Source organism: Tripterygium wilfordii, chromosome 18, assembly GCF_013401445.1.
Source record: "Tripterygium wilfordii isolate XIE 37 chromosome 18, ASM1340144v1, whole genome shotgun sequence".
Lineage (NCBI taxonomy): Eukaryota > Viridiplantae > Streptophyta > Magnoliopsida > Celastrales > Celastraceae > Tripterygium > Tripterygium wilfordii.
The window spans coordinates 1,546,976-1,566,402 of record NC_052249.1 but is presented as its reverse complement, the minus strand read 5'-3'; the positions used below and the strand labels follow the sequence as shown (position 1 = coordinate 1,566,402).

Sequence of the window (19,427 nt, the reverse complement as noted above, 5' to 3'; positions counted from 1 at the left end):
AACATAATCCAAGCATGATAAAGTCATAACATTGAATATCTATAATCAATCATGCTAATATTTCCAAAAACAAATCATTCACATTAACATACAAAAAGATATGGAATTAAAGCACAAATTATACCATGAATGTTCAACTCATTGCAAATCAATCTTCAAGAACAATCAACTAATTGGGCCTTACCCATAAGAAACTACTAGTCAGAGTTTCAATTTGAAATTCAAGTTGGGCCAGCCCAAAAGCCAAAACATTATTTATTGGATCCAACATTATTAGCCCAGGTTACAGTCTAACCTCTGGGCTCCAGTTAATATAATCCAAAGGGTAAAACGTGTTGGGCCCATCTCATAGCCCAGGGCCCCAGGCTTCACGATTACAACTGAAGCTAACCATAGTCACCGTACACCAAGTTGGTCGAAGAAAGCGAGATAAGTGATTTGTTATTCAAAAATTGATATAGATCTTAGCAGTTAATATTATAGTGATCTCAGTTGTTGAGTTGGACGTACATGATTTAAGTGAATTAATGAGCTCGACATAAGAGTGGCAAAAAATGATTCAGAGTCAGACAACGTTACGTGTTTACGAAATAGTTATATGTCCGGATCGTAACTTGATTGGATTTGAGACGTACTTAATTGATAGAACCTGAATTGGTTTAAATTTGGACAAATAAACCAAACAAGATTTATATGTTTGGATCCGGATCCGATTTTAAACCGGACAAAAATATTATGTTTGGACCTTAATTTCGAACATATAACTTATATACAAACTTGGTTTAACTCGGGTTGGACAAATTCGGTCATGAGTTTTGCCATCTCTAGCTCTATGCCTCACATGACGCATATAAAATCATGCGCGTACAACTCAATAGCTGGAATAATTGGGATACCAACTACTCAACCAATGATTCCTATCATTACTATTAGTTTATTTGATTAGACACGAATTCACGCGCACTCCAAATTGATTCAAGTTATTTTTCTTCCCTTTGAATTCCTGTATGAAAATAGAAATTGTGGGTTCTATCGAAGAAGACTTTTTCAAGCAAGCTGTAAAACGTCTTTACTTCTCCTTCTATTTTATATACTAAAGAATTTAGAACAAGACTTTTGACTACAATATCAAATTTGAAGTCATTATCAAATTTATAATAGAGATTTAAGGGATTTCATAACCAGATTATCGTACTTAGATGGACGACTAAGTCATCTCCTTCTATAAAAAAAAGGAAAAAGACCCTAAATGTTACGGACGCTTCCTGTCATTTCTAGATACGTCCCCTATCGCTTTTGGAGTTTGATTAACATCCATTGTACTTAGTTTTATCTCTTGTGAGGTCCCTAAACCCCCGACTATAAAAAATTAAATTTTCACTGTTAATAATACCTCTCTCTCCAACCATCTTCTTCGGACAATGCAAAAAATACAATAGACAAACCTACGTATAGGGGATGTCTATCAAAATATTTTTTGTTGTAGAGAGTGCATATCGAGAAATGACCTAAACCGCAAGACTAAGACGTGTATGCAAGATTTAGCCAAAGAAAATTGTTGTAGCCCACGCAATGGATTACAGTGGGACTGACTTGAACTCTTAATAACAATTAAATGGGGGATTAGGTTTGTTTAATGGCATCCCGGAATTCTATGTAGAAGTAGAATCGGTTGTATGTATCAATCTTGTATAAAACGCCACAAGTGTATGTATATTAGTTTGTTTGAAACAACCAATATATAATGTGTTCCAATTAATGTGGACAAGTTTGTGGGGAGTACTAGGTGCTGGTCTCACTTTTTTTAATAATCCACTACTTCTTCTTTGTAAACTCCACATCTTCGACAACAACGAACGAGTAGCTCAGATGATATTCATATATGTGATATCTCATAGAGATTTCAAGTTCGAGCATTTCCATTCCCCTTCCACTTTATTAAAAAAAAAAAAAAAAACTCCACAAGTTCTATTCCAGGACTTAAGATCAAACAAAATTCTGATAAGTAATTAAATTTTCCTAGAAACTGATCATATTAATTAAGATTGCAGCATATGTATTTTTATTTAAATGCATAGGAAATCCCACAAATAATATTTTTGTTTGGATACCGAGAACGATACCATACAAATTTGACTTTTAGATATTCTTGGACCGTCAGGCCCGCACATAACATAAGTCTATCACATGAAGACATGATAAGTTAGGTCAAAACTTAGTGCGTGGCCATAAGATATTACTACCACAAATAATATCTAATAATTTATTTAAAAAAAGAAAAAAGAGGCTGAGTCACACATCCCAAAAATGCTGAATCAGAATGAAGAAGGGGACAACATTGGTCACACTTGGATTATATAATAACAGAATGGAAACACACATTTGATTCCACAGAGGCAGAGATACATCATATATGTACAAAACACCCATTTCAAACAATTGGACAATTTTTATGTTAAATGAATCTGATTTTCTAACTTGTTGAATGAATCAACATTCAACAGGTGGCAATCAAGACTAATGTCAAGATATATGAGGAACTAGCCTCCAGATTCTTTGCCAATCCACATGAAACTTCCTTTTTTCCAAGCACAAGCACTAGATATAATGGTATTCTGCCCAACCCATTAGAGAGAAAAAGAGAAAAGGTAGATTGATCATTGAGAATGGCTTTGTCCCATTTCTCCTTGTCTGTGTTTTTGGTCTAATTCTGTTAATTCTTCATCTGGGTTTTTATTTGATGTTCAATTCTGTGCAGCAATGAAGTGCTTTCACTACTTCAAGGACATATCTAGAACCAGGGAACGAAGATCAGCTCCAGACCTGAAAGATCAACGAAAATCGGACTATTTGGGGGGCGATGATCGGATCATTAAGTCTTCATGCTCTGCAACTTCTCCTCATGGAGTGAGGGAGTTGTATGAGGAGAAGGCACATAATTTAAGAGTCTTCACCTTCTCCGAGCTTAAGAATGCGACGAACGACTTCAATAGGATGCTTATATTAGGTGAAGGAGGATTCGGGAGCGTTTATAAGGGTACGATCAAGCCTGCTGATGGAAAAGGTGATCTGATCACAGTTGCTATTAAGAAGCTTAATAGGGAAAGCTTGCAGGTACAAGGCTCAATGACTCATTCTATCTGTTTTCATACAAAGTCCTATGCATTTCTCAATGGTGTCTGTGTTTTTGCCTTTTAGGGTCATAAACAATGGGTTTCAGAAGTTCAGTTTCTGGGAATTGTGGAGCACCCGAACCTCGTAAAGCTGATCGGATACTGTGCGGTTGATGGAGAGAGAGGCATTCAGAGACTGCTTGTGTATGAGTTTATGCCAAACAAAAGCTTGGAAGATCATCTCTTCAACAAAGCTTACCCTGCACTTGCATGGGACGCAAGATTGCAGATACTACTTGGAGCAGCTCAGGGTTTAGCTTATCTACATGAAGGACTGGAAGTTCAGGTTCCATTCTCATAACCTTCTGTACATGTTTTACACCGAATTTTCTTCTTTTCCTTTCTAATTTGTATCGTTCTTCGGAGCTATGGAGCAGGTGATATATCGAGATTTTAAATCGTCCAACGTGCTGCTGGACGAGAATTTTAGACCAAAACTTTCTGATTTTGGACTTGCCAGAGAGGGTCCGGTGGCCGGAAGAACACATGTTTCCACAGCAGTAAGAATGACTATTTTCTGCACTTTTCTTCTGCAAAAGTCATGTTGAATCAAGAAATCTACCTTTTTCCTGGTGTGAAAATGGTGTTTTTGTGATCAGGTGGTCGGGACATATGGCTACGCAGCTCCAGATTACCTCGAGACAGGCCATCTCACAGCTAAGAGTGATGTCTGGAGCTTTGGTGTTGTCCTTTATGAGATGCTAACAGGTAGGAGGTCATTGGAGAGAAACCGGCCAAGAACCGAGCAGAAGCTCTTGGAATGGGTGAAACAGTTTCCATCCAATAGCAAAAGATTTAGTATGGTGATGGATCCTCGGCTAGAAAACCAATACTCTCTTGATGCAGCCATGAAAGTTGCCAAGTTAGCAGACAGTTGTTTGTTGAAGGCTGCAAAGGATCGGCCGAAGATGAGTCAGGTGGTGGAGACTTTGAAGCAGATAGTGCAGGCAGCTGATGAAGTTTTCCCTTCAGACTCTTCTGGGAAAAGTTTCGAGAATTCGAGAATTGATGCGAACAATTTGGATGAGAACTCAACTGAGTCAGAACCGACGGATTCGTGGAAAAGGCGGATGGCTCACCTGGTGAAAATTGGTGAGCATGTGGAAGGAGTAAGCAGAAGAAGACTTATGATCATGCAGAGGGCCAAAGTGACATAGATTTAGCAGAAAGAACGTAATTTCTTTTGATTGCAAAGTTCCCTCATCATGGATATGACAAGGGTTTTATTTAAGCTGAATCCATAAGGATTGCTTTATTTTGGCTGGATTCCAGGACTTGGTCGTTCAGCAAATTGTTTCTTAGTTATCATCTCATGCTCATCAGCATTTGACTTTTTTTTTTTAACCGAGCAGGCGTGCCCTTTGGACAACTCATGAAAGCCTAAACTCGAGTCGGATTAAGCATACTCAAATTCGCACGAGAGGTTAGTTGGGTCGAGGTCCAGCGCAAACCACTTGGAAGTAGTGCACACTAGCTTAGAATCCAATTCTCGGCCTCGGATGAAATTTTGGGAGGTAATCAGCTGCCTCCAAGTGATTGATTAGCATTTCATAGCACCACCATGTCCTTATATTCCAACATTGGGCTAGTGACTACTCTGCAAAATGTGAACCAACTCTCCCATCCCAATAAACTCAAATCTCCAACTCCAATGGAATTTCAACCTAAAATCAACAAGCTGAAAATTCCAAGATTAATCGATTAGGGTGTCTGTTTAGAGAAATGACAACAGAGACAGGTGCAACATGAAGAAGTTATCTATCATGTGATCAACAAAGTATTCTCCATAGAAGAAATAGAATAGACAAATCCCAAAAGCAGGAAGAAGGGATTTAAGGAAAACATTAGCTTTCATACTGTTAATGTAGGAATAGTGACAAGAAGTTACGGGCCTTATCAAAAACACAGAGCATAGAGTGATACCCTAACCATCTTCTCTTCCGAGACGCGGAAACAAGACATTGTGAGAATCATTACAAGTTTTATTTTGTACAAGAAGACATCTTCAAGCCATGAACATAGATCACCAGCCTACAAAGATTGTGATCTGCACACTCTGTATTGTCCGCGTTCTTATATCACAATACATCAGAAAGTGTAGATTACAGCAAACCATTAAACAAGTTTTTGACAAACAGAAAAGGAAGTAAGAAATCAGGTGTCCGGGCTAACCCTTTACTTCTCCTGATGCAACAGGTAAGCCTTTGGCCTCATGTGACTCTGAAGATATGGACATCAGCTCAGACCTGTACTTTTCTGCTCCATCATGATCTATCCCATTAACCAGCTCCTCACCGTTCAGTTTCTCCAATGAGCACTGTGAAGCAAGAGTCTTGTCTGGTAAAGCATAAGAGATGGCAATAAGTGATTCCCTCGTAACTTCCTCAGAAGTCTCCTTGCCAATTGCTGTATTATCCATCAACAGTCTGCTTTTCCTGCATGCGTCACTTCCAATTCAGTTTGATAAACGATTTGCTATGCCTAGAACAGGTAACATGCATAGAGATCCATAACACCAAAGTGACTACAAGAAAAACAACAGCGATTGAGACCAAAATAGGATACACCGCAATCTATATGCTACCGGACTACAATCTTCTCTCAAGTGCGAAACCAGAATGCAATATGAAAGCTGTAACAAACACAGGAGCAAAGAAATTACCTCTCTCTATGACAGAGAGAAATACTTGCCCATAACATCACATTCTAAAGCCTTAAAAATTATAGTGCAGGAATCGATACCATGCCATGACACATAAAACTAAAAGAACTATACACAACACGATACAGCCACGCACAGATGACAGTGGGAAATCCACACAGAGCGAGCTTCCATCATATCAACGGTAAACCCAACCAAAACTTGCCAGAAACAACAAGAAATCTGAGACATAAGATGTCAACATTTCATAATGGGAAAGGTTTATCCCAAAATCCAGCTTTCTACTAAAGCTTTTGTTTACAACTTGTCCATTTCAGATTAGAACAAACAATCGAGAGAAACTCCCAGAGGTTTTGATGCTTACAAACTTAATGGTAAACAATAATGTCAAAAAGACACATAAGTAATAGTATTAAAAATCAACATCCATAAATGGAATCCCAAACAGCAACGATTTCAAAATACAAATTCAAACTCGGATTTTAATGGAAATTCAATATCGCAAGAGCTTTGTGGTCGCTACAAGTCAATAAACTCAGTGATTCCATACCATGAAAGAAGCTATAAGATGGGTGGCATTAGGATCTGATGACCTCTAAAAGCACTCACTTCCAACACCAACTACGTGTCTAAGAGAATTCAATGGTGCACATAAAGCACCTACCAGGCAGAAATAGGTATTGAAGGAACTATCATTTCAAATGGTAATCTATGTTCCAGAAATTAGGCCAAATGGGAGAAAGGACAGCTTTTAACAAGTTGGGTCATTTTCGGAAAATTAGAGGCAACATCTAATTTTCACTTTCAGGAGATTAGCAATCACCAAAAGAAGATATCCAGAAATAAGCACCGCCCAAGGTTAACAACTAAGATATAAGAAGGTTAAAAGTGAAAAACTCTTTTGAAAGGTCTTTGGCCCGGATAGTCAGATACATCCAAATTTATTCATACAAAACAACAAATAAGTCCCAGGCATGAGCTTTCAAACTTGCAATACATCCTCCAGTCTTTATAACTAGATAAGGAAATTAGCACCCACATCCTTTGAGTAGCAGGTATTCATCAGAGATTCAGAATACAAATCTTATTTAAAGCCTAGTTAAAAAAATTTAGTCATTTGGCTCAGATCATTAATACTTCTTCCCAATCTTATAATAGAAGTAAAAGAAATGGCAATTTTCTCAGGCAGGTGGGGCTCCCCACAAAAGGGAAAGTACAACTCTTTACAACTTTCTAGCTTAGTTCGGGTGTAAATAAAAACATGATCAGCTACAGATAGTATTTCATACTTAGTCAGCAGGTCTTTGAATTCTTGAGATTCTTCCAACTTAATGAAATCTACAATAATTATCCTTAAAACACTGAGCTTTACCTGGTCATAATATTAATTAACCAACTTTTAATATAAACAAAACTAGCTTGTTCTCAGTATCTAAATCTTGCAAAATTAGTCATTCAACTGTGATATAAGATGGAAAGATTATAGAAACCCCAGGATTACGTACTTTCCAATTGTAATATGTGACCACCGTAACCATGGATAAACAAGACCGAAGTTAAAAATTAAAGGGTCAAACCCCAAATCACTTATATCAACAAATCAATGAATAAGTTCAAAAGCTTAAACCGAAAAAAGAATCGGAGAAATCAGACATGTGACGAAGCAAAGCTCAGATACATGGAAACATATCAGATCATTCGAAATATCTTGACTTGACAGTTGACAGGCAAGATCTAAACAAGGTACAACCCATAAGAGAGGTGGTCAGAGAGAAATCAACATGAAGAACCCATAAATTCTTTAGCTTCAGATAGCCCAAAAGTACAGGTTAATAGATGAAGATCAGAGAAAAAAAAGAGAGTACCGGATATTGCTACCGCCAACAGCAGTTACCGAGCAAAGCAATATGCACACACACAGAGAGGATAAGAAACAGAGGTCTTGACGCTTTCTTCGCTTCTTTGGTGAGCTTTTAGGGTGTGATTGATTCGAGATACGACCTTGTCTTTATAATTATTAGTATTTATCCTCTCTTTTTTTCTAGATTACTGTCTTAAAAAATTATCCATAGCAAAAATCATTTTTCAAATCAATTTTATTAAAATATATTCTCTCTTTCAACTTTATCACATCGAGGAATCACGACTGACACCCAACTCAACGCTATAGTCAAACTACGACTACTAGCTCCAAGTCTCGAGCTTTCTCACCGTCCAAACAGACCCATGATAGAATTCTAGAAGCTGCAAGCTCTAGTATTTCAAAGTCTCGGGCTTTCTCGGCGTCCAAACAGACCCATGATAAAATTCCAGAAGCTTCAACAAGGACCTTGATTAATCCATAATCTATACCAAAATAAAAAGCCCAGTAGTACGTACCCATATGGGCAATAACCATGCCTTTACTTTAGAGAGTAGAGTTGCTGCAATATTAAGAGTTCTTCACCTTCATGTTTTAACAGGAGAAAGAAGATCATTTGGAAGGTTGAAGCAGAGGATATCACAAACTTTTAGACAAGAAAGTTAATTTAAGGCTCAGGATGCAAATGAATCCCCGCATACATAAATGTACTTCGTTGTTACAATCACTCTTTCAGGCTTCAGCACAATACAACAATGGAAGCACACAAGCACATTAAGAACTCATAATGGTTAGTGGGTTATTCTCTACTTATTTTTGCTATCACCAATCATTTATACATTTCACTCTGTATGAATATATTCTGCCAATGATGGAAGGGGGCATCAACTGAAAATAACCCTCACTGCACATGAAATCTAGTCTAATTCCGCATTCATCTTCACCTCCAATGGCGTTTCCATGGTGGAAATGGATAGAGAGCCGCACCCGGATAATGTAAGATTGGCAATAGTTCACTGTTTTAAATGCGCCAGCTGTTCTGTTTCTTTGCTTCGAACGAGGCTCCATCGTTAAGCATGTCCTGAGCATCACTGTCCATTCCGAGCTTGGACAAGGCAAGAGCTTGCATGTAGAAGGCAGTGGGCCACTCAGGCAAGCACACCTGAGCTTGCATGGCGTCTCTCAGGGCAAGTTCTGGTTGGCCAATCATCAAGTATGAGAGAGCTCTCCTAACAAAGACGGTACCAGATGGAACAGACATCATCGATACCAACTGCATGTAAAAACCAACCAGTCTCAGACAAAGATTCCGGCAATTTAAGGTGTTGAGCCTATGAGCATAAATTTATGAGTTGCATTATGACTGTAAACTCAAACACAGCAGATAAGGTTGCAAGAAAATACCTAATACATACAGCACAAGTTTTTAAGCTGCTATAGGGGGGTAGTGTGAACCAGTGATCATTATATCAGACTGAAATATACGAGGAACAAAGTGGCTAGAAGAGGCTCAGCCATTAAATTATTGTTCACAGTTAATTTGAAGATCACGTCCTTGATAAGCCAGGTCCAGAAATTGAAGGATGACCAGCATATATTCACAATACGATTTTACTGATGTCCGTTGCCCTAACTGTATGGGTGAGGGGTTTAACTGTTAATGAGTGCACAGTAAGATCTTTGAACCAAAGAGGGACCTGGTCACAGGTTACATAATAAGCAGAGAGCACACCCTAGTATCAACTATCACATGGCCAAATGCTAATCACCAAATAAAGTGCCGATCAACACCTTGACAAAGTGAAGAGAAAAATATATGAACCGCAAGTAGCCTATTTTCGTTTCTGTTTTCCTTGTTCAATGAAGAAGGCAATGCATTCATGGATTGAGATTCCGAGCACATATTACCCCAAAATTTGACGATTTTATAATTGGCAACTGTATGCGGTGTTTTATGTTTGAAAGGGTTATATGCAGTCACATGTCCAAGCTATTACAGCTGTAAGAACAGTTAAAATAATAGTCCGCCTCACTAAACGCAATCAAATGCAAAAATGATTTTACTTGATCTATATCTGGCCCATTACTGTGTTAAAATTAGAGAATTTTCAACAATTTTGTGACTGTCAATCGTAATCTGTTTTTTCAATCAAATAATTATCCATTTTTCATATGGACACATTTAAAAGTATTATGTAACTATTGGACATAAAAAATCAATCCTTCCTAAGAACATCAATTATTTAGCTCCAGAGGTTGATCAATCTACAGAGACCGAGAGAAGAAATAGTTTCCAATACCCAAACATGAAGAAAATAGGTGAAAATGATGAAATTTATGATTCTAAGGCATGCCAAGGTTCGATTAGAAACCAACTTTTTTTGGAAAAAAATACTAGTAAAATCTTTATCATTCAAGGAAAAAAAGCATACCTTAGAGTAATACTCAATAGCATTCTTAAAATCCTTGTCCCTAAAAGCAATATCCCCAAATTTCTTCGTATTCAACATATCTTGCACTTGCTGTGTCCACTCTTGAAATGATAGCTACAAGAAAGAAATAGCACCATTTTAGATCATTGTGATAGATTTTTAATGGCCTAACAATGCAAATGAATGAGCATAAATATAAGGTAAAGCAGCTTGTTGTAATTGCATTAAAAAACAACAGTTTCTCCCACCAGATTATTTGTAGACATTATAGAAAGGCAGTCCAACATTGCAAACAAAGATCTTATCAATGCTATCTAAATATTTTTCTTTGAGCTCTCGATAATGAAGTGTCAACTTCTTTATTTTGGGAACCACCTACAAATTGTGTATAATACCAAAGAGAACGAACCTCATTTTCTGCACCTTCTTCATCCTTATAACCTGTTTTGAGCAAAATATCATGCACTGCAGTAAGATCCATCCTTGCACAAGCCTTTCCAAGTGGAGAAAGAATGGTTTGTGGCACTACTGGAGTTTTTGGAAGACCCAGAAGAACATGAGATGCAACCTAGAAGTACCAATGCAGAAAACCTTATTAGAGCTAAGATGCATTGACAGAGCAAGCTAATCTCATTATCACAAAGACATAAGCTATGCGTTCACTCAAGCTCAAGGCACTTCAAGATTTCACCTCTGTCTGCTTTTGAAGGGGTGCCACAGCTGAAAGGAGAAATTTAATATCAGGTCGATCCCTAGCCTCGTACTGAAGACACTTAGAGGCCAGCTCAACTAATTCGGTTGCATCTTCATTTGCGTATTGTCCTTCCAGGGATGAATCCATTAATAACAATACATTCTTTCCCCTTATCAAATCTAATGCCTGGAGAAACAAAAGTAATGCAGCGTGATTAAACATAAGCAACTGGGCAACATGCCCTCGGAGGTGACTAAATAATGGCATACTTGCAAATTAGTAAGAACAATAGTACTAATTTTTAGTGTCAAATTTAGTACTTAACTTCACCTACTCACATTAATTAATACACACTAATGTTCCACACTCAATCATTACAAAATCCTCCGACCAGGATTTCAGATTTCCAGTTGTAGAAACAGAATATGTCCAAAAAATAAAGAGTCAAAAATTTTGTCAAAACAAATTTAAATCATTATTCATACATGGCTTGGAGGGATGTGTTTTCCACTCAAAAGGTCCAGCAGCACAGTTCCATAACTGTAGATCACACTCTCTGGAATGACCCTACCTGCCATATTGTAGCATCCAAATCATTAGCAGCAATTTACTCTCAGTAGGCTTCACAATATCTTTTCATATTATCCTGAGCATAAACTCAGTGGTCCTAATTTAACAGTTAAGTGCAGAATAAAGAAAATAAGGTTCAGTGATTTCTAACAACGCGATAGATGAATGCCGAGAAAAAATATTTAATAAGAACATATTTTACTCTTCTAAGTCTGACTTATCAAAAAGAATATGTCGAAATATAGATATACCTGTCCGCAAAAACTCTGGAGGAGTGTAAGCCAAGTTTGTGCTGTAGCTTTTTCCATCTCGACTATTTTTCATCATGCCAAAGCTAGATAATCGAGGGTCGCCATCCTGGCATGAAAATGAATCAAGTTCAACTTATAGAACATGTATGTTTCTCAATAAGATAGAAAGACATGTATATCAAGAAAATAATTCAATTTTATACATAGGCCTTAGATGTTGCGATCAAACGTTGCTTAAAAGGTTCAGCTTTGTACAATAAAGAAAGATATCACTCAATTCAACAATATTCCATCTATATTCTCTATAGACTGTTCATACCAAAATCTCCCAGCACTCAGATATTCTGATTCACACCATTATCCAAATGCATCAATGAATCTTTACCAATCAAGCTGAGAAGAAAACAGTGGGTAATATTTTTAGGCACCAACCACCTGTCACCGTGCCACTGTTTCCCGTGTTCTGTTGGATTCGGATCTTATCACGAAACAATGGTTATCTCACGGCCTTGATATAGATGGCAAAAATTGCCCCAATGAAAGATCGAAACTTTGTCGTTTGCTACAATCTCTCAGTAACGCTGGTCATGAGCCACAATCATCACACAAAGAAAATAAACAGGGAAAAAGAATGTTCGTTCTCCTCCAGGCTTCACAGTTCAAAATTGAGAACAGGACAACTAATCATGTCCTGTATCAACCTACTAAGCACCATCAGTGACCAAATTCTGACCAAGCATTGAGTTATCATTTTTAAATTTATACATAGGGTGCCTCTGCCACTCACCGTGCCACTAAGTGCAAAGACAAAGACTGATGACAGACACGAAAACAACTAAATCTCTGTCATATCCTAAACTTTTAGACATTGATGGGTATGAGAAGGAACACCATCTGGTGAAGCTAATCTCTCACAACTTATGAAACATTATAGAACTTCCAACCACTATGATTTTCATCTTAGTGAGATTAGTATATGGCTCTTGCAAGCATCTCACATTTTCACCAAACGCAACGCAACTGAAGATTAAGAGACAAGATAAAGGAGGAATTGAAGTAACTAAAGACTAAAAAAAATTCATATAAGCAAATAAGCAAACCAACGTTTCATTTCAATAGAGCATATCGCTTCTAGACAGCACCACTTATTAAGAGCACATGATAGAAAGGATAATAGATATAAATAAAAGCAAGAATAGAAAAGCTGGCATATGCATGCTCCAAAACTATACCTGAACTGCATCTATTAGAAGAGGGGGGAAATATTAAACGCAAAATCCAGCCACAATTGGCTACTATATTCTTGCACAAGTAGTTTACAATTAAATAAAAAAGGGTTTCTTCATCCTTTTTCAATCTAGTAGCTGAATTTGATTGAGGAATGAAATTCAAAGTCCATTGATAAAGTAACCTAAAAGATTGATTCATCTTTATCTCAATTTTTTAAAGAAAAAGCCAAGGAAGTATATGTGCAAGAAGTCTATGTCCTTTCTTTCAACAGTTTGGTAAGACTTTTAGCTAAGACCTGGTTGAACTAAAGAAACTAAAGCAATCCATCAATCAACAAACATAAATAATTGCTATGCATAAAGCAAATTTATTCAAGCACCATTAAAGGTCAAAAGTTCAAAAAATCTAGAAAACTATTAAACACAAAGTACCAAACACAACCCACAATATAATGTACCTCATCAAAAAGTACCCGGTAAGCATTTAGATCATGATAGATTTTACGGTCCTGAGCGCTGCAATGATCAAGTGCTTGTGCAATATAGTATGCAACTCTGACTCGCATTTCCCACGGTAAAGGCTGTTTCTCCCCTGAAATAATCAACCCAAAGTTACTCATCTAGTTGATTAAAAGGAAAAGCAATATAAGATCAAGAAGGGGTAGACATACAGTGGAACAGATGCTTAGATAGAGTATCATTAGGCATGTACTCTGCCATCAACAAACGCTCATCGCCTTCAGCGCAGCAGCCAATCAAGTTAACAACTCTCTTGTGCCTGACCTTGCCAAGACCAGCAGCTTCAGTCACAAACTGTTGAGGGTCGGGCCAAGAAAGCCTCGAAAACCGCTTAATAGCCACTAATCGGCTGTTCTTGAGCTTGCCTCTGTAAACCACATTGGGAGCCTTTTCTCCACTCTCAGACACTATGAGATCGCTACTAAACCCATTTGTAGCTGCTCGAAGCTCCGACAAGGAGTACTCTTTAAATGGAGGCACTTGGTCTTCTTCATCAGTTTCTACAGTAGTTAGATCTGGCTTTGCTTCTGGTGGAGGAGGCTCCTGGTCAGGAGATGAAAGATGTCTAGTCTTGGAATGAAAACAACCCATTATTGATTACTCCTCCTCACATCAAAAAGGTGAAGACTTTAGTGCTTTAATGAAGTTAAAACTGAGTTTGGGCATCTGGGTCTTGGATAAGAAGGATGAAATGATTGAAGGAACGAGAGATTAACTAACGATGATGGAGTTGAACAGAGATTCCAAAAGGGATGATTGAAGGTCTTGTTGTGATGCTGTCAAAAGAGGTAATAGTGAGATAAATACCGAAAAGTCCAGCACTCGAAAAGATCAAAAGGGCAGCTGACCTTTGTGTCTTCCTTCCACACTCCAAAAGGAAAAAATCAGGAGAGAGAGAGAGGCTTAAACATGAGCACGTGACGACACAGACTGAGAGTTGTATTTATGTGCAACAGTATCATTACTATTGTATTTGAGTTAACCATTTTAAAAAAAAAAAACAAAAAAAAAAGTACTTCGAGAACACTATTGTAGCTTTATTCATTCCCCAAAAAGTGTTCCAGGCTTTTTTCACCAGCGTTTCCCATGCTCTCCTTCCGTTTTCTCCTCCTTTTCTAGTTTGTACAGTCACTAGTTGGGGCTTTTGCTACCTGTTTCCCCTGTTACAACCACAAACCACAAACCACAAAATAAACCAGATAATGAGAAAGGAAGGGAAAAGGAGAAAACAAAGAAATGGCGGATCTGACGACACATAAAGCCAAGTGCGACCATAAGTGTTTAAACGGCTGCTTTATTAGTCTCCCCAGAGTCCACATCCGAATATTAAATTCCAATATCATGCCACATTGTGTTTGTTATCTACTCTGTTCAAACGCGTCCATAAGTTTAAGATAACATAAGTCACTGTCAACGACATTTTCATTTTGCTGGCTTATCGACTTCAAGCAGAACCTTGTCTCTGTCAAATGTTGACACCATCGGTTCTAAGAATATTGTTACAAAACCAACCAATTAGATTAGGCAAGACCCGAGTCAATATAGAATTAGAAGAACACAATGACACCATAAAAAATGGAATATGGGCTTCATTGCCCATTTAAGGAAGTAGAACAGCGGGGTGGGCATAGCATGCAAAATCTGCTTTAAATCCTGTAAAAAAGATCATTGAATCAACATTTCATAAGGACCAGATGACAGAGGCAGGCAGAGTCTGCACCAACACAGCATGCCTGAATTCACATTTCATGCAGCCACATAGACATAACACAATCTAGAGAAGTATTATAAAACACATTAAGATTAGATGCCATAAGATGTAGACAAACATCCAATCTGCAACGGTCACAGTTTCGGCCGCCCGTACAGCACCCAGTTCAGGGAACAGTAACCTAGAGATGATGGCGGTGACTTAAAACTGTGACCACTGAAACAGAAACCAACATAACCAATGGATGAACAACAAAAGAGAGACAATCATTATGGTCATGATGATAATTTCCCAGCACAGTAGCCTGAAAAAGGACGGCTCACTTGCCACCCTTTTTGGCAGCAGACTTGGTTAGTTTAGCGCCAGAGGGGTCCTTATTTACGCTCCTGATAACCCCAACAGCAACAGTCTGGCGCAAGCCCCTCACAGTAGAGCCCCTCACAGTAGAGCTCCCAAGAGGAGGATACTCAGAAAATGTTTCCACAACCACGGTCTTGGTTGGAATCATCTTAACGAATCCAGCATCATCACCATTTTTCAAGAACCTAGGTTCCTTCTCAAGCTCCTTAGCAGATCGTCTATCAGTCTTGGTTAAGATCTCAGAAAACTTTACAGCAATGAGGGAGGTGTGGCAATCAAGAACAGGGGCATAACCATTTCCGATCTGACCAGGGTGGTTCATGATGTAACTTGAGAGGTGAAGTTGGCAGCCTCCTTGGCAGGATCATCCTTGGAATTTGAGGCAACAAAACCACGCTTGAGATCCTTGACAGCAACATTCTTTACATTGAAACCAACATTGTCCCCAGGAGGAGCCTCTTGGACAGCCTCGTGATGCATCTCGACGGACTTAACTTCAGTGGCCAAACCAAAGGGACCAAAAGTCACCACCATTCCAGGCTTCAGGATACTGGTCTCAACACGCCCCACAGTTACAGTGCCAATGTCACCATCTTATACACATCCTGAAGTGGAAGACAGAGTCGCTTGTCTGAGGGCCTCTTGAGCTCATTGATCAAGTCAAGGGCTTCAAGAAGGGTACGGTCCTTGTACCAATCAAGGTTGGCTGAACTCTCAACCATGTTGTCACCCTCAACTACGGAAATGGGAACAAATGATATCTTATTGGGATTGTACCCAACCTTCTTCAAGAAGGATGAGACTTCCTTCACAATTTTATCGTACCTTTGCCTTTGAGTACTTAGGGGTAGTGGCAACTGGCATCCATCTGTTTATTCAGAAAACAATAATACACATAAATCCACAAGATCCATCTGTTTATTCAGAAAACAATAATACACATAAATCCACAAGATTTTCTAAGGACCAGAAAAGGAAGGTACGCAAAAAAAAGGTGTAAAAAAGGGACACTTCCAACCCCAAAAACTATAAAATTATGTAAAAGAGAGTCAAATTCACTAAATGTATGGAAATAGTTGCAATGTTATCCCTGAAACATACCTTCTTGTAGCAGCAAATCATTTGCTTGACCCCAAGTGCAAAAGCAAGAAGAGCATGCTCACGGGTCTGACCATCCTTAGAGATACGAGCTTAAAAACCTCCAGTAGTGGAGTCAATGATAAGGACAGCACAATTAGCCTTGGGAAGTTCAAGTAATCATATTCTTGATCAAGTCCCGGTGTCCAGGGGTATCAATGACTGTACAGTAGTACTTGGTGGTTTCAAATTTACGCAAGGCAATGTCAACACTAAATCCACGCTCATGCTCGACCTTTAGTTTGTCCAACACCCAGATGATCTCTTGTTCATCTCAGCAGCCTCCTTCTAAAACCTCTCAATCACACGCTTGTCAATTCCTTCAAGCTTATAGATCAAGTGACCAGTGATGGTAGATTTCCCAGAGTCAACATGGCCAATGACAACAATGTTGATGTGAACCTTCTTCTTACCCATTATGAAAATCTCAAATCAGAACTGAATCCAGTGCAAGAACAAATGTCAGCAGTCTATAATAGCTAAAAAGAACTACTTCAAATGCCTTTCCTCACATTAAGCAAACAATTCACGAACTCTAAGACTATTCAAACAACCACTAACAAGCAACAGAAACACATAATCTAAATCATTTAAAAAAAATTCCATAACATTTTACTTCAAGTTCATAGCATCTCTAACATGAAAATCTCTTACGCCACACCCACTAAAATCAAACTGTGTACTATAAGTAAAAAGGTAGGCCAAGTTCCCAAATGGAATATCAATTCATTTGAATACACTTCCTACATATAATAAGTTAATGAATGACAACTAGCCAACAAATTACGCAACAATTAAATGGCAGCCCCAATATGTAAAAATCAAACAGCACAACGATAACTGTAAAATAAATACTCTAAACCCTCTGAAAACTGATTCTCCTTCAACAGTAAAATAAATATATCAACATAGACAAAGCCGAACAAAAAAGAAACTGAGAGCAGAACACGAATAAACACACGCACAGGCCATATCATACGCATCAAATCACTTTCTTCTCCGGAAATTACCAGCACATGTGACTTGGGAGAAATTACCAGCACATATGACTTAAAAACACACTAAGAATAAACACAACCAATGATTTCAAAATCACGCGAAACATCTATGTTTATGCTCTTTCGAAATACTAAATGAGAACTGAAGCTCGCGTGAAAGTACAGTGAACACACTGCAGAACAAAAATCAGAGACAGACAGACCTTCGAAGAGAGAAACTTCGCTAAAACCCGAGTCGCGAGAAGATAGAGGAAGAACTAGTAGACAGAGTGGTGAGTTTGAATATGTACTGGTGTATGGGCCCCCACAGAGCCTGGTCCAGTAGGTCTTGATTTGGGCTTTTGTGTAAGGGCTGCAAATTTAATTGGGCACTTCGATAAAGTGAATTTTTCGGCGTGAAACGACGTCGTGTATTCACTGTTGAGAGAACCTACTGTTGGGCCCCCACAGAGCCTGGTCTAGTAGGTCTTGATTTGGGCTTTTTGTATGAGAGAGGTTGGGCTGCAAATTTAATTGGCCACTTTTCTCTTGATCCAATATTACTAAGGAATGGCCCACTCTTGAAGAGGCACAATTTGAATCAGCCCAAAATGTAACCTAAGAAGTAAGAAGTAAGAACACATCTACTAATCCACATTATTATCTGCCAAAAACATGATTAAGACCAAAACGCACAAGATTAATCGAATTAATCAATAAATAAAATCAACAAAAAAAAACTAAAAAGTCATATTTCGTAATTTGATTAAGCGAAATATTTGAAATTAAGTGAAAATTAGTCAATGGTTATCAAGAATTTGATAAGCTATAGATTAATACAAATTAGTGACATCATCAATTATGAAACCATTGTGAACCAAATTAATTATTACATATTTAGGAGCATTAATTTCCAATTGCGGATTAATTAAAAGTCAATGAGAGAGCTATCCACGAAAATGGAAGATAATGACACAAAGTTTGAGAAAAAAAAAATGTTTTGTGGCATAAAATATTGAATTAGGAGGATAATTAGGGTTTAACATATAATGATGCTTTATTATGATATTTCATTCTGCTTATTTTCTCCAACATTGCAACATGTGATATATATATATATATATTAGCTGTTCCAAAATGATATTTGTCCATAATCTAGGTGACATGCTAATTTTAAATGATCCCCACACTTTTTTCCATGCCACCTAGTTATGGACACATTATGGATGCATAAATTATGGACGTGTAATGCTTCCGTTAGCTGTTCATTATCTCACTAGGTTTTAAATATAATTATTCATAAGCTCATTGTCATTTATTCTTCAACGCATCACCCTGCGATTTATTAGGTATTTAGAAAGATGATACGATCTAAATATTTAGACTTGACATAACCAAATACTCGTGATTCCTCGTTATAAAAAATATATAGAGAGTGAGATAATCCAAATATTCGGAATTTATATGATCAAAGACTCATGATTTCTCATGAAATAAATAAATAAATAATATATATATATATATATATTGACGAAGAGGGAAAGTCACAACCCTAATATGACTAAAAAACATTAAAAAAAATTAAATTACGACAATGCCCTTAAAATATAAAATGACCCATTTGAGGCCCAAAATGATGGAATTTCGTGAAAAGAGGATGGCTCTTAACTCTAATCAAAACGTCGTTTCGCTTCATTAGTCAAATTTCATCAAATTCGGACAACGTTGCACAAAATCCAGCCCAACCAATCCAAGGTCAAAATATGATTTCTACTTATTGGTATTTTTGATAAATAACTCAACTTCAAAAGTAGTACTATATTATATATATATATATATATATATATATAT

At 37.7% G+C, this 19,427-nt stretch overlaps 2 protein-coding genes and 1 pseudogene across 3 annotated transcripts; 1 reads left to right on the top strand and 2 right to left on the bottom strand.

The window, feature by feature from the left end:
• Positions 1-2,395: 2,395 nt before the first annotated feature.
• LOC119983669 (probable serine/threonine-protein kinase PBL19) lies at positions 2,396-5,580 on the top strand. 2 transcript variants are annotated; one of them, XM_038827362.1, is made up of 5 exons: positions 2,396-2,648; positions 2,759-3,114; positions 3,199-3,459; positions 3,551-3,673; positions 3,773-5,580. In XM_038827362.1, exons 2-5 carry the CDS (start codon positions 2,761-2,763, stop codon positions 4,328-4,330), a joined length of 1,296 nt encoding a protein of 431 aa, XP_038683290.1. In that variant the 5' UTR covers positions 2,396-2,648; positions 2,759-2,760; the 3' UTR covers positions 4,331-5,580. The 2 variants fall into 2 exon arrangements, with proteins under 2 accessions (XP_038683290.1, XP_038683291.1); XM_038827363.1 differs by lacking the exon at positions 2,396-2,648 and having other exon boundaries at positions 2,676-3,114.
• A 2,755-nt stretch (positions 5,581-8,335) lies between these two features.
• LOC119983668 (serine/threonine-protein kinase BSK2) lies at positions 8,336-14,161 on the bottom strand. Its single transcript, XM_038827361.1, has 8 exons — positions 13,544-14,161; positions 13,331-13,464; positions 11,644-11,749; positions 11,308-11,393; positions 10,820-11,008; positions 10,538-10,696; positions 10,129-10,242; positions 8,336-8,969 (listed from the first exon to the last, which is right to left on the bottom strand). Exons 1-8 carry the CDS (start codon positions 13,980-13,982, stop codon positions 8,718-8,720), a joined length of 1,479 nt encoding a protein of 492 aa, XP_038683289.1. The 5' UTR covers positions 13,983-14,161; the 3' UTR covers positions 8,336-8,717.
• Positions 14,162-14,407: 246 nt separating this feature from the next.
• LOC119983667 lies at positions 14,408-17,856 on the bottom strand (annotated as a pseudogene).
• Positions 17,857-19,427: the final 1,571 nt, after the last annotated feature.